Source organism: Bicyclus anynana, chromosome 13, assembly GCF_947172395.1.
Source record: "Bicyclus anynana chromosome 13, ilBicAnyn1.1, whole genome shotgun sequence".
In the NCBI taxonomy this organism is placed as follows: domain Eukaryota; kingdom Metazoa; phylum Arthropoda; class Insecta; order Lepidoptera; family Nymphalidae; genus Bicyclus; species Bicyclus anynana.
Genome location: NC_069095.1, coordinates 6,559,857 through 6,574,100, shown reverse-complemented (window position 1 = coordinate 6,574,100; position 14,244 = coordinate 6,559,857). Strand labels below are relative to the sequence as shown.

General features: G+C 35.6%; 1 protein-coding gene and 2 long non-coding RNA genes across 3 annotated transcripts; all 3 read right to left on the bottom strand.

Moving 5' to 3' along the window:
• On the bottom strand, positions 1-2,645 carry LOC112046453 (uncharacterized). Its single transcript, XR_008251361.1, has 2 exons — positions 2,266-2,645; positions 1-605 (listed from the first exon to the last, which is right to left on the bottom strand). It is a non-coding gene; the product is annotated as an uncharacterized LOC112046453 (long non-coding RNA).
• Positions 2,646-5,614: 2,969 nt separating this feature from the next.
• Positions 5,615-8,586, bottom strand: LOC112046461 (virescein). The gene is made up of 2 exons (XM_024083083.2): positions 8,290-8,586; positions 5,615-6,957 (listed from the first exon to the last, which is right to left on the bottom strand). The coding sequence occupies exons 1-2, from the start codon at positions 8,404-8,406 to the stop codon at positions 6,874-6,876; spliced, it is 201 nt and encodes a 66-aa protein (XP_023938851.1). The 5' UTR covers positions 8,407-8,586; the 3' UTR covers positions 5,615-6,873.
• A 2,088-nt stretch (positions 8,587-10,674) lies between these two features.
• LOC112046469 (uncharacterized) lies at positions 10,675-14,070 on the bottom strand. The gene is made up of 3 exons (XR_008251360.1): positions 13,902-14,070; positions 12,462-12,663; positions 10,675-10,951 (listed from the first exon to the last, which is right to left on the bottom strand). It is a non-coding gene; the product is annotated as an uncharacterized LOC112046469 (long non-coding RNA).
• Between the last annotated feature and the right edge of the window lie 174 nt (positions 14,071-14,244).

Sequence of the window (14,244 nt, the reverse complement as noted above, 5' to 3'; positions counted from 1 at the left end):
TTGTATTAACAAAATTATTTATATTTATAACAATTAAAAATATGTAAAATGATAAATTATATTTTATACAACAGAAGTATATATGTATTTATTATTTGACTATGATTTAATATTGTCAAAGATTAATTTATTCAATGCATAATCTTGTAACTTATAGGTAAAATTGCTGTAAAATAACTAGTGCTAGGTCGTTGGTATCGACGATTTCATTTCAATTCTATTCTAACGGGCGGTAATCGACCTTAGTCTCTCTTGTTTGTGGAGGATCGAGAATTCATTTTATATTTTTTTTTTAAATTAAGATATACAATAAGGAACTTAAGCTAACTTATTTTAATAACTACACAAATCATGCCCACGTGGAATGGTGGCAAGAATACTGGCTGCATTTCCGCGCTGGACAGCTAAGAAGACATTTCCTTTCGCAAAAATGAGCCAGCCCTTCTGTCACCAGTTGAGGCAACTACCCGCAGTGAATTCATATACAATTACTTATTAATTACTTAAATTCTTGGTTTTGTTGTTGGTAATGTTCTGTGATGTCCGTGACGATTGTGATTTCGTCGTACATTACTTATTATTGTAGCAGCTTGTAAGACTTTGTTCTGAAATCAAAATGAGAAAGTAATAGCTTCAAAATTTGACGTGGGTAATATCCTTCGAAAAGTAATTCAATGAATATTTTAAAATTTAAATTGAATCAGATTAGTTCGTTTGGGCGAGATTGAAAGGCTTTTTTTGTTATTCTTTACCAGTTAGCCCAAGTGATGATGCAATCTAAGGTAGAAGCAGGCTAACTAGTTAGGATTTGGATGAAAGTCCACACATCTTTCGGTTTCTACACGACAGCGTACCGTAAGTAAAAATGTATCGCCAAGCGATTTAGCGTTATTACTTTGCGTACTTCCATATAAACTACTTGTTTATAAAATCTTACTGACTGAGTGACAAGGTATAGTCCAAGTCTAAAACGAAACATCCAGCGGACAGGGCTTGAACCACCACCACTCCACCCGAGTATGATGATGAGTCCGGCCCCTTTAGCACTGAGCTATTGAGACTTCAAATCAATTTAAAATCGTTGAAACTTGTTTTAAGTAACTATCTCGTTGCAAAGACAGAGTTATTAAACTGTATAAATCATTTGTACGTCTAAGGCCGGCAGTGGTGGATTAACCAGTAGACTAGGGCGGCAGATTTTAGAGGGCGCTCGTTGTCCCTATTCGTTTTCCTAATGCGTAATTTCGATTTGGAATTCCGTGAGACTACCGCAGACTTTACGTTTTTCTACATTCGGAATGTATATTGTCGCAAAGGCTCTCATTCGTTACTTACGCTCAGAATTTGTTCCGTTCGGGAACAAACATACATTTGCTTCATATGTATTTTATATTGACATCATGCATTTGGTTTTCCCAACACGGAAAACGGAAAACGAATGTATGTGGCCGGCCTAATTAAGTAATACTATATACTTGACACACAGTTCATACTTGGCAGGGGGTGTTGGCTGCCCTCCAAATCAAATGGTCATCAATCTCGTTTTTCAAAGCAACTCAACGTACCATTTTTTTTCGCAGCGTTTAAATAAAAAAGAAAGTTGGCAAGGTACCTATTTGTGTTCGAAGCATTAATTTAAGATAACGAATTGCCCTATTATCATCAAATTATATTACTTTTTAAAAAATAGTTTATGTCTATATTATATTATAGTTATTTAATTAATATTTATTTATTTTTTGAAAATTACCTTTTAAATAACTTCAACCTATACATGCTCTAAAACGAAGAGAATTTGCTACTAATATCGAAAGTATATGCCAAGTTACATCCGTGCTGTATATTAAAAATATGATAAAACTGAATGTGTGCTGGTCGCGTGCATGACATCATGCCGATCGCGACCAACACACTATCAAGCCGTTAGCGCTGCAGGCACGTGATTTTTTAAAAATTACCTTTTATATAACTTCAACCTATACAATACACATGCTCTAAAAAGAAGAGAATTTGCTACTAATATCGAAAGTATATGCCAAGTTACATACTTGCCATGCCAACACACTATAAGTTTTATCGGCTGTCAAGCCGTTAGCACTGCATGCATGTGAGCTAACTTGATCGTCAGTGGCTGACATAATATTAGTATAGATAGGCAAAATGCGTGTCAAATGAACTTCTTTCTTCGTACGCGAAACAAAATGCATTTGAAACGTAAAATTAAATTAGTTCCACATAAAAAAACTTGACCATTTTTGTACCCACCAGTCCTTCTCTAACTTGTTTAGTCCAAGGCTTTGTAGTAGTCGTAGTAGTCATCCCAGGCACAGGGATAGTATCACCCCACACAATTTGAGTGCACAACGTAAAGAGAACAAAAACGAATAGAACCTTCATTTTTCACTCCACTCTTCAAAGTACTGGTGGAAAATGAAATCATTACTAGATTTATCGAGTGTTTTATACAACAGATAGGGAAAATACGTATATTTAAGTAAATCCCTACATCAGAAAAGTACAGTAGTTGCAAGAAACCAGTTCGTTTTACGATTCACAAAGCACGTTACGAATTAAATTGATTTATTTTATGCGTGTCGAGAATTCATGAGCAACTCTCCAACTGCTTGGTTCGATGCTCGTTTGAAGATAAGTAACTTTATAATAAAACCACGTAGCGTAGGTACTTTTTTAACAAAGTAAAGAAATTGGGTTTATACAATGAAAACATAAATCTTATTAAACTGTTGTAGATTTTTTTTTAAAGAATATTTATATAAAAAAGAATAGTAAGTATAAAGAGGTAAAGATTACGCAAATGATAAAAACTAGGGAGTGGTTTGCTGAATACCTATGTTGTTATAGTTGGGTATCACCCTCAGACCAATTATTGTATAGGACCTGCCTCGCTAGACGATACTTTTCTGTCAAAGTATATGATCAACGATCTAATGCGATTATAAAAACTGTCTCTATAGAATCGATGTTAAATAGTTGTAATCGTGTTCGTCCATTAAAGAGCTCCGTAAAAATAAGTTTTTGTGTAATTGAATTGTGTAAAAAACGAGCAAAAACTTCAAGTTTAGTATAAGATATATACAAAATCTAAGCTCGTTTTCCTCAGAAAATTACAGACAATTTTGTTTGTGACTATGAGTGCGATACAGGTCCTTCTATAATTGGTCTGAGGTATCACCATCGTAAAACGTGCACCTGTGAGGCACGGGGATTTAACACCACCATCTGTCCCATACTTTGTGTAGAGATTTTTTACTGAATCATCATCATCATCATCATATCAGCCGATGGACGTCCACTGCAGGACATAGGCCTTTTGTATGGACTTCTAAACATCACGATACTGAGCCACTTGCATCCAGCGAATCCCTGCGAATCGCTTGATGTCGACAGTCCACCTGGTGGGGGGTCGACCGACACTACGCTTACTAGTGCGGGGTCGCCATTCCAGCACTTTGGGACCCCAACGTCTATGGGACTTTCGAACTAAGTGCCCCGCCCATTGCCACTTCAGCTTCCCAACTCGTTGAGCTATACCGGTGACTTTGGTTCTTCTGCAGATCTCCTCATTTCTGATTCGATCACGAAGAGATACTCATAACATAGCTCGTTCAATTGCCCGCTGTGTGACTCTGAGCCTTTTTATGAAGCCCATAGTTAGCGACCAAGTCTTTTACTGAATAAACCTACAATATCTTCAGAATATACTATAGACATAGTCTAACTGCCGAGCTGTATTAATAATTACCAACGGTAAACTTTTTGTCTCAATTTGGAACTTTTGTACAGTTTAATTAAAAGAATGACACAAAACCGTAATTACCGTCAAACACAGTTGCGAAACTGTTAATTAGCAAATTCGTGTTTAATTATAATTATACTTAGCTTTCTTAATGTTAGGAATGTTGTGAATTAAAAATCATTTATGTGTCTTCTTAATTCATTATATTATTACAAATTCCTCATAGAAGTCAAGTTATGAATACAATGTATTGTTTATCAATTATCATAGACTAGCGGAAGTGGCGTGCTAAGGTTTTCAACTAGGGTATGCACTTTAAGCAAAAATTGGAAAATTCTCTGTCCATCTATGTATACTGTAGTCCAGCATAGGTTTGTATTGATACCCAGGGTAGGCAGTGCTTTTTTGCATCTATGAAGTGCATGCCTCTGATTAGCGGGCGCCGCGTCTTCGTCCGCGTGGAATTCAGATTTCCGCAAATCATGCAAAAACCATTTCGTGATTTTGGCCCATGTTATAATCCAGTAAATCCATCTATCTTCGTTTTAAATTTTAGCCAAATCGGTACAGTAGTTGCGGCGTTAACGAGTAACAAACATACAAACAAACATCCACACAAACTTTCGCGTTTATAATATTAAGAGGATTTCTGCATGCGACTTTGTCATCTTATTTCTATAATCATTTGAAACTATTACAGTTACTTACCTATTTCTTGGGAATAAATTTCCTTGATCATAATTCAGCTACTTTGTAGTAAGAAAATAATTAAATAACCATTAGAATAAAACAATTCGCGCACCTATTCTATATCGATGTAAATAACAATTTATTATGATTAAAAATCATTATAGAGCTGTGATATATATATACTTAAACAATATACATCACTATCTAGCCCCAAAGTAAGCATACAGAGTAGCTTGTGTTATGGGTACTAATATAGTTGATATTATAATATTCATATACATTTATATACTACATATAAATACTTATATAATGTATAAATACACACAGACACTGGAAAACACCCATGCTTATCACACAAATATTTTCCAGTTGTGGGAATCGAACCCACGGCCGTGGATGCAGAAAGCAGGGTCACTACCCACTGCGCCACGCGGCCGTCGAAAAATATGACCTGTGCCTTTTCGGATGATGATGATGATGGTGATGATGATAGTGATGATGATGATGATGATTATAAAATAATAATTTTCCTAATCACCATAAACACGTATTGATTGAGCCTTTACCAGGGTTAGGATGAAAGCAATAACAAAGAATGAGAGACAGATAGCTAGACATTTTTTTTTCATTCTTAACAGACTTACACTTGACTACAATAATGTCCAGTGGAAAGCAATGATGAGGTCTAGGTTGGAGCGCGCATGCCTAGAAAATGCCTATTCACTCTTGCCTTAAGGGGGCCTTAAAGGTGCAAATTATAAGTGTTAGGAAGCACAGAAGCCGGAATCATTTTATAGAGGCTGAAGTTAGTCAGACAATGCCTCTGTCATAAAAACTCGTAAGTACCTACCTACGGTAAGGTAGCAAACTTTTTTTTATTCTTTGTAAGTTAGCCCTGTACTACAATCTCATCTGATGGTAAGTGATAATACAATTTGGCGATACGTATTTGCCGGTAGGGTGGTAAAACTAGCCACGGTCGAAGCGTCCTACCAGGCAGACCTGGACCAATTAAGAAAACCCAGTACCTAGGAAATCCGTCTTGTAAATCCACCGCGCATACCACTGCGCCACGGAGGCCGTCAATTTAAAAGGTCAACATCCTCCATTGGCCAAGTGTAAAATCTATAGAAGGAGCAGAGGCTGATAAAGGAACAAAGAATTAAATAAGTTAGTCCAATATTTATTGAATTTTAGTTGAAAACAGAATAAATATATGATTTTCTAAGTTAGAAGCTGTGAATTTGTAATAAAAGAATAAAATATATTGTTTGCTGAAAGAGAATAATATTTGGACAGGCTTCACACGTCTCCAGCACGGCTCACAATAACTTGTAGCCTTTGATGTAACGTTTACAAACGAGTACAATATATTTTTGTTCCAAGTGCTTATTATTAAAAGAATATTCGGCGTGTTTGCATACTTATTTATCGTATTTATGATTATATAATGATTTATTTATTTTGCTATCATCCGCGAAAAGTCGACGAACCCATGCGACAACGTCATCCAGGTCCGACAAAATACTCTCTACGTACGTTTCACCCCGAAACCGGAGCATCCTCAGGAGCAAAATAAATAAATCATTATATAACTTGATGAACTTCCGCAAAGTAACGCCTGCTTCTATCAAATATGTATGTATGATTTTCATACGATAAATAAGTATACAAACACACCGTACACACACATGAAATTCTATTACATTACTATTAATACCCTGTAACGCCACCACGTAAAGTTATAAAGCTGAAGATTTTGTTTGTTTTATTGATTGAACGCGCTAATCTCAGGAACTACCGATTCGATTTAAAAAAATTCTTTCAGTGTTAGACAGCGCATTTATCGAGGAAGGCTATATGCTATATATTATCCCCGTATTCTTACGGGAACGGGAACCACGCGGGTGAAACCGCGCGTCGTCAGCTACTGTCATAATAAATCTTCAACTTTTTATCTCATGTTTACAAAATATTACCTTTAGTGTACGCAATAGTAAAAACTTATCTAATTGGTAAAGTAACAAACTCTATCTAACTATATCTACTTATGTATAATTTTAGTTTTATGGTAGGTAACCAACTGTTTTGAAATATTAGATATATTTCAAAACAGTGACCTGAAATATATATCTACTACATATCTAGAAGAAAAATATACATTTCAGTATACAAAAAGGTCAAAACTTCCTCATTTATAAAAGCTATATCCTATGTCTATATGTACTAGGTTAATGTAGCATACAGGTATTTTTATTAGTTTAGGAGTATTTCGGTTGGTAAATTAACTAATGCTAAATATTTCCTTAAGTGAAGTGATTAAACCGTTCAGCTGTCATGTACAATAACCGGTACCAAAAATATTGTAGTAAATCAAATAACAACCAAGTGTTCTCGCAATTTTTTTCTCTTCTCATCGTATTGTTCTAGTGTTTCCTTTTTTTCTTATGGAACATGCTCGCAATATCGTGTGCTGTGCTGGCATAGTTGATCATTCTTAATCCTTTACCCTGAAAACAAGTTTAAGCTATTGTGAGCAATTTATATAAATGTACCAAAACTACTAACTACAGAATCTATTAGGTATTATAGGACTCAAAAGTCAAACAAACTCAAAAGTCAAACAACAAACAAAATGTCGAACAAAGGTTATGATTCATAACACTTATCAGGACAACTTAATTAACAAATCAAAATGTAACCAAAATAAGACCCTAGAATGGCAGAGAATGACCTTGAGTGGAGTCACGCACTTGTGAACGATGTGTGTAGGGTTAAATGATCCTTTGACTGATATCAAACACTCCCCTTTTCCACTCAAGTCACTCTTCCCGCCAATCCCAAGTAACCCATAAAGAATTACACAACACGAGATGTGGACGGCTCGGCAGATCGAGCGACGTCATATCCGTCACAGACTACTATTTCCTACACTATTTATTAAGAACATGTAAATTTAAAAGCGGCCAACGCGGCGATAACAATATGAATTTATGACTGTTTACAAAGTTTATTTTAATCCATACACCTACTCTATATTTCTACCCCTAACCGCCTACCTGCGGTCTCTGAAACCGGTAACAAATTATTACGTAGATTTAAATTTGGAATTTAAAGTTACAGTTACTGGTAACTTTCCAGCAATAACTTCCATTTAAATGTCCTGGAGAATCGCGTATTTAGAGGATGGCTACGCCTTTTAATAGTAAATCTTATCCAAAAAATCCACGAAGAGTAAGAAACATCCATACATCATCATCATCATTAACCAAATCCCACAGGAATAATGGATTTAGAGGGTTGTAAAGTAGCTCACGTATTAACGCATCCTGCGTTCTATCTAATAATCTATTCAGCAATTTTCGAGTGAAAGATTAACAAACATTCGTACACACTTCCCTAAATTGTAAATAACAAGCTGATAGTATTACCTAGTAGAATATCTAAATTATTTTACCTGACATTGTTGAGATCCCAGGTAAAATTGATTTAGATTCTTACATTATATGTTTTTTGAAAAATACTGTGTCTGTCAGTTTCTGTTTCGACAATAAAAAATATACATGATGAAAAACTATACAGATATCTTAAATGCTAAAAGGAAGATTACATTATATTAATATCATCGTCCGCGTGGAATTCAGTTTTTCACAAATCCCGCAGGAACCATGGACTTTTCCGGAATGAAAAGCCTATGTGTTAGTCCAGATTAAATCTATTTTCTTTCCGCAAAGGAGGAACAAACATACACACTTTAACACACACACATACTAACACAAACTTTCGCATTTATAATATTAGTGTGATTTATATGTTTAATTTTAATGATATTATATACTCACAACTGCACGTGCTCCTTTCCTGATAGCATTAATTGGTATTTTAGGTCGCGCATCGCTCGCTCCGATAAACAACGAAAACACACCCAAAATTAAGATCAACAAAGACGTGAACTTCATTTTCACGATATTTATCTCCTCACAGAACTCTTTTCTTTGAGATATATTTACAAGTACGTACAAATTAGCATAATGGCTTTTTATATTACTGCAAGAAGCTGATAACACAAATTCTTTGAACGTGAATGCGAACGGGGACTGTACCGTGCCCCGAGAGTTAGTTAATTCTTAAACAATCGTGTTTCGTGGTTCATGTCAATAATGACGCAGTCTGTTATTAATAATATAGTAATAACAAATCAAACTTGACCGACACATTGCGTGGATGCTTCCTTATCTAATTATATAGTTGCACTGTGTATGTTTATGTTATGGTCCAAGTGATGAATAGATTTTTATTTATAATGTCCAGTTAGTTGTATACTTTTTCTGTACAATATACAATGTTATTTTGTAACGTAGGAATAACATAACCCATATGGATCTATTTCTTCACTTAAATCGGTCTCATAACGTTCTTCATTATGGAGTATATAACAATATTATGAAGAACTAGCGGACGCCCGCGACTTTGTCTGCCCTTAAAATATTCAATCCAGCCCTTACAGTAGTATCGCTGTAAAAATGGAGTAACTTCTCCCGTTTTCCTAACATTTACCTTCACTGCTCTGCTCCTATTGATCGTAGCGTGATGAAAAGCATACTATAACCTGCCTAGCAGTATGAAGAATAATTGTACTAAGTTTCGTTAAAAACCGTCGAGTAATTTTTGTTTCTATAACTAACATGCAGACAGAAATTTTACTGATTGCATTTTTGGCATCAGTATCGATCACTAATCACCCCCTGATATGTTTTTGGAAATATATTTCATGTATAGAATTGACCTCTCTACAGATTTATTATAAGTATAGATAGATCATATAATGACGATTTATGGGCTCTATTAATAACTTGGACTATTATTTATTTATACTTCCTATTATATGGCATATGTGATACTTTGCAGTTTTGTTGTTTATAGCCTTATCTGATTGACGTATCAATTCTAAAAGTAATTTATAGTGAATTTAAAAGGTAGATGATAAAATCAGAAATGGTAAATGGCTATTAATAATATCTCGACTCGGAGAATTGACAAGAAAAGATTTGACCGTGATGGCAACTGTGAAAACCATTATTTACCACAAATTCAACATTTTACAAGCACTTTTAGAACGTCGGTCGGTCTGTCTTTTTGTATTGACACGATTCAAAAATATGTAAGTATATATTGGTTTAGCCTTCCTTTTTAACAATTTAATACTTACACTTAGGCCTAAATTTTTTTAGAATTTTCTTTTAAGTTAGATGTGTACAAATAGTGTTTATATACATTGAGAAGCTATAGCGTAGAATAGATAGATCGAATAGATAGATATAATAGATAGATAGAATATATAGATAGAATAGATATATAGAATAGATAGATAGAATAGATAGATAGAATAGATAGACAGAATAGATAGATCGAATATATAGATAGCATAGATAGATGGAATAGATAGATATAATAGATAGAATAGATATAGATATTCTTGAACGAGAACTATAAACGAAGGAGGCCGCATCCGCACAGCTAAAAAAATAATAATCTAATTTACCCCTAAAAAAAAATATTATATTAATATTCACACCGGTCGTAAAATTAAGAAAATATGAATTTTATTCTGTCCGTCTGCTTAGTTTAGAACGTAATATCTTAACGCTACATACACATGAAAAGGGAAATACCTCTCTGTTTCTGGAAAACTCTACTGTGCATAATGTAATTTAAAAATCAGTAGATGTCCGTTATCACGTACTTTATAGAACCTTGGTTAATTCCATGGTACGGCTTATAAAAAAACATTTGATTTGACAAAGACTCATTTTATTAATACGCTTAAATTAGCTTCAGTTGTAACTATGTGTGTGAGAAAATCAAATCTCGGAATCCTAATTTGACCCACTTCCCGGTCTTCGATTAGTATGAAATTTTGCACACGCTCTGAGTTCTGATCACAATACATGACTAGCTAAGAAATGTTATTAGAAATATGGCAGCCTCGCCAATCACTTGTAAAACTATGTATATAAGAAAATCTCGGAATCCTAATTTGACCCACTTCCCGGTCTCGATTAGGATGCAATTTTGCACACGCTCTGAGTTTTGATAACAATACATGACGAGAAACGTCATTATAAATCCAATATGACGGCCTGCCCAAGATGACGGACTAGCTGTTTAAAATCCACCCCCATGATATGGATATCAAATGGGCATTAGGAAAATGATGAAAAACAATATTTTTTGTTTATGCTTTATTAGATAACTGCCGAATGCATACATCTGAATTAAAATACATATACAATTATATTATTCTGCATCATATTCATAAAAATCGTACTTTTTACCTGAATTCAATTGTTTTTGATTACGCTGCGTTCTATGCGGGTATGAAGGATACGCTACGTACACGTCGGTAAACATAGGGTAGAGTACTCTACGATCATTGTTGCCAGTAACTCGATCGTATAGATCAACAAGAGTCCCTGCCGCGTTGACTGCATCGACTCCATGTTTCTAAAATAGTCCGTCACATAAGTACCACAGAAGTATCACAGAACATAACAAAATAGTCCGTAACATAAGCACCACAGAACATAACAAAATAGTCCGTAAAATAACTAAGTATCACAGAACATAACAAAATAGTCCGTCACATAAGTACCACGGAACAAAACAAAATAGTCCGTCACATAAGTACCACGGAACATAACAAAATAGAACGTAACATAAGTACCACATAAGTACTACAGAACATAACGACGTCTCTGACGTTGGTATAGTCGTGGTTCAGAACACAAAGATACTGAATTCGATTCTGAGCTGGCTTGTAGCCATGTGGCACGTCGATTCTCTTTCTACAAACGTTAACGTTTCGAAAACCAAAAAAATATGTGGGAATGACAGATCCGACTGGTAACTTGATCACGTGACCTGTCTATAGCAAATGTCATTCCCATACATTTTTTCATTTTATTTTTTATTTTCGAAAACATGGGCTGCAGGCCCTTGTCAGTTAGGAATTCCATGTAAATTAATATTTTATAGAAAGTTTGTAGCATTGTACGGGTAATCTCTGAATCTACTAAACCGATTTTGAAAATTCTTTTTTTTTGCCCATGCCCAACGCCAATAATAATTTTTTTTTCATCATCATCATCATTATCAATCTATGGCTCACTGATGAACTCGAATTCTCTCTAAGAATAATAGGGGTAGCCAATAGTCCACCACGCTGGACCAATGCGGATTGGCACACTTCACACACGCAGAGAATTAAGAAAATCTCAGGTATGCAAGTTTCCTCACCATCTTTTCCTTCACCTTTTGAGACACGTGATGTTTAATTTCTTAAAATGCACACAACTGAAAAGTTGGAAGTGCAGGCCCCGAACCGTATTCGAACCCACACCCTCCTGAATCGGAGGCAGAGGTCATGTTCACTGGGCTATCACGGCTCTTTATTATTTTAACGTGGTCGTAGAAAAAGTATTGTAAGCCATTCCACGTAATTAGCAACTGTAGCACTCGTGCTACAATGGCCCTCTTGACATAAATAACTATTACCACTAAAAAGCCACGTTATTTCGTGTGAATTTTTGAGGTCATATTTTATTCCTGTATTCCCACGGGAACAGGAACTACGCGGGTGAATCTAGTTAGAAGGTTAATTCCGAATAAAAAACCGCAAGAACAAAATGTAATCTTATTTCTTTTGACACCTTCCGTGGTGCAGTGGTGGGCGCGGTGGATTTACAAGACGGAGGTCCTAGGTTAGATCCCTGGCTGAGCCGATTGAGGTTGTCTTAATGGGTCCAGGTCTGGCTGAAGGCTTCGGCCGTGGCTAGTTAGCACCTTACAGGCTAAGACGTACCGCCAAGCGATTTATCGTTACGGTACAATGCCGTATATAAACCGAAAGAACAAGTTATCCCGCTTTAATTTTAGATTGCAGCATCATTTACCATCAGGTGAGATAGTAATCAAGATCTAAGTTAATTATAATAATAAAAAAGTGTATACTTACAAAAACTTTACCTCCTTTCTTGATGTGCTTCAGCTTAATTCTTCGGTCGTTTTCACTTTGACCGACAACAAGTGCAAACAGGGCCATTATAACAACAAATAAAGCAGACAGTTGCATCGTTATTATTTGTTATCTTCTATGTTAATCTGATTGGGTCAATCACCAGGTTTGAAGCCTAAATGAATAATGCAGTTAAACTGCCCTGCAATTGAAACGGTATAAATTTACATTAGGGTTTTTACACAAATTACAAATTGGTTTGAATATCCCCAGGTTTTATTATTAAAGCTAATTTATTTTTTTATTTATTTAAGCCTTTTACAATCTAAACTTCCTAATATTTAGTCATCATCATCATCATCATGTCAGCCGATGGACGTCCACTGCAGGACATAGGCCTTTTGCAGTGACTTCCAAACATCACGATATTGAGCCATCTGCATCCAGCGAATGCCTGCGACTCCCTTTGATGTCGTCAGTCCACCTGGTCGACCAACACTGCGCTTTGTAGTGCGGGGTCGCCATTTCAGCACCTTGGGACCCAACGTCCATCGGCTCTTCGAAGTATGTGCCCCGCCCATTGCCACTTCAGCTTCGCGACTCGTTGAGCTATGTCGGTGACTTTGGTTCTTCTGCGGATCTCCTCATTTCTGATTCGATCACGCAGAGATATTCCGAGCATAGCTCGTTCCATCGCCCGCTTTGTGACTCTGAGCCTTCTTATGAGGCCCATAGATAGCGACCAAGTCTCGGAAGTGGCACTGGCAACACGTACTGTTCGAAGACTTTTGTCTTCAGGCACTGAGGAATTTCGGACGAAAAGATATCGCGGAGTTTCCCGAATGCTGCCCAACCGAGTTGAATTCAGCGGTTCACCTCTTTCTCGAAATTGGACCTACCTAACTGGACCACATGTCCTAGGTATATGTATTCGTCTACAATTTCGAGTGCAACGTTCTCAACTATAACTGGGTGGAGCGAAACATGAGCATTACACATTATTTTTGTTTTGGCCATGTTCATTTTCAGGCCCACCTGTTGAGAAACTCTGCTGAGGTTTAACTTGTTGAAAAGTTCAGTTGAGAGATATACTCGCCATTTCACTCTTTTTCTTTTTGCATCCCTTGGGCACCACGATATTGTTACTCACTGGAGTAGTATAATATATCGTGCTGCCCAAATTTGTTATTTGGGCAGCACGATATATTATACTACTGTGTTATTTGGTCTAATTTACGATTAAAAAAAACATAGCTCCGAGAGGTCTATAGTTCGATACCAGGTTGTTGAAATATTTTCAAAAACAAAAGACTTCTTCCTGTTTGAAAGGAAAATACTGGACATTTAAATAAAATAATATGATAATGTAAATAGTAAATTACTGATACATTAATATTATTATTTATCATATAAAAAATATATATTATTTATTATATTTACCAACAGATTTAATGGCTTCCCGTTTATTTTTTTATTTTACGAGTAAGTTTGATACAAAACTCACTTCTTAACTGATTCAGATACACATTTTTCCATTTTAATATTACAAGACACGGTTGCATGAAAAATTACATTCTGATTCTAGAATAATACAAATTAAGATAAGTAAACCAAGCATTAAATACAATTATATTATGCCCACATACAGTATATTATATATTATGTAGACGTCTATAATTACAGAAAGCTCGTTAGCTTTGAGGATGACGAGGGTAGATCAATCACAGTCTCAATCATTCAATTGATGTGAGCTTTGATTAAGCATTTCGTTTTACATGCTCTG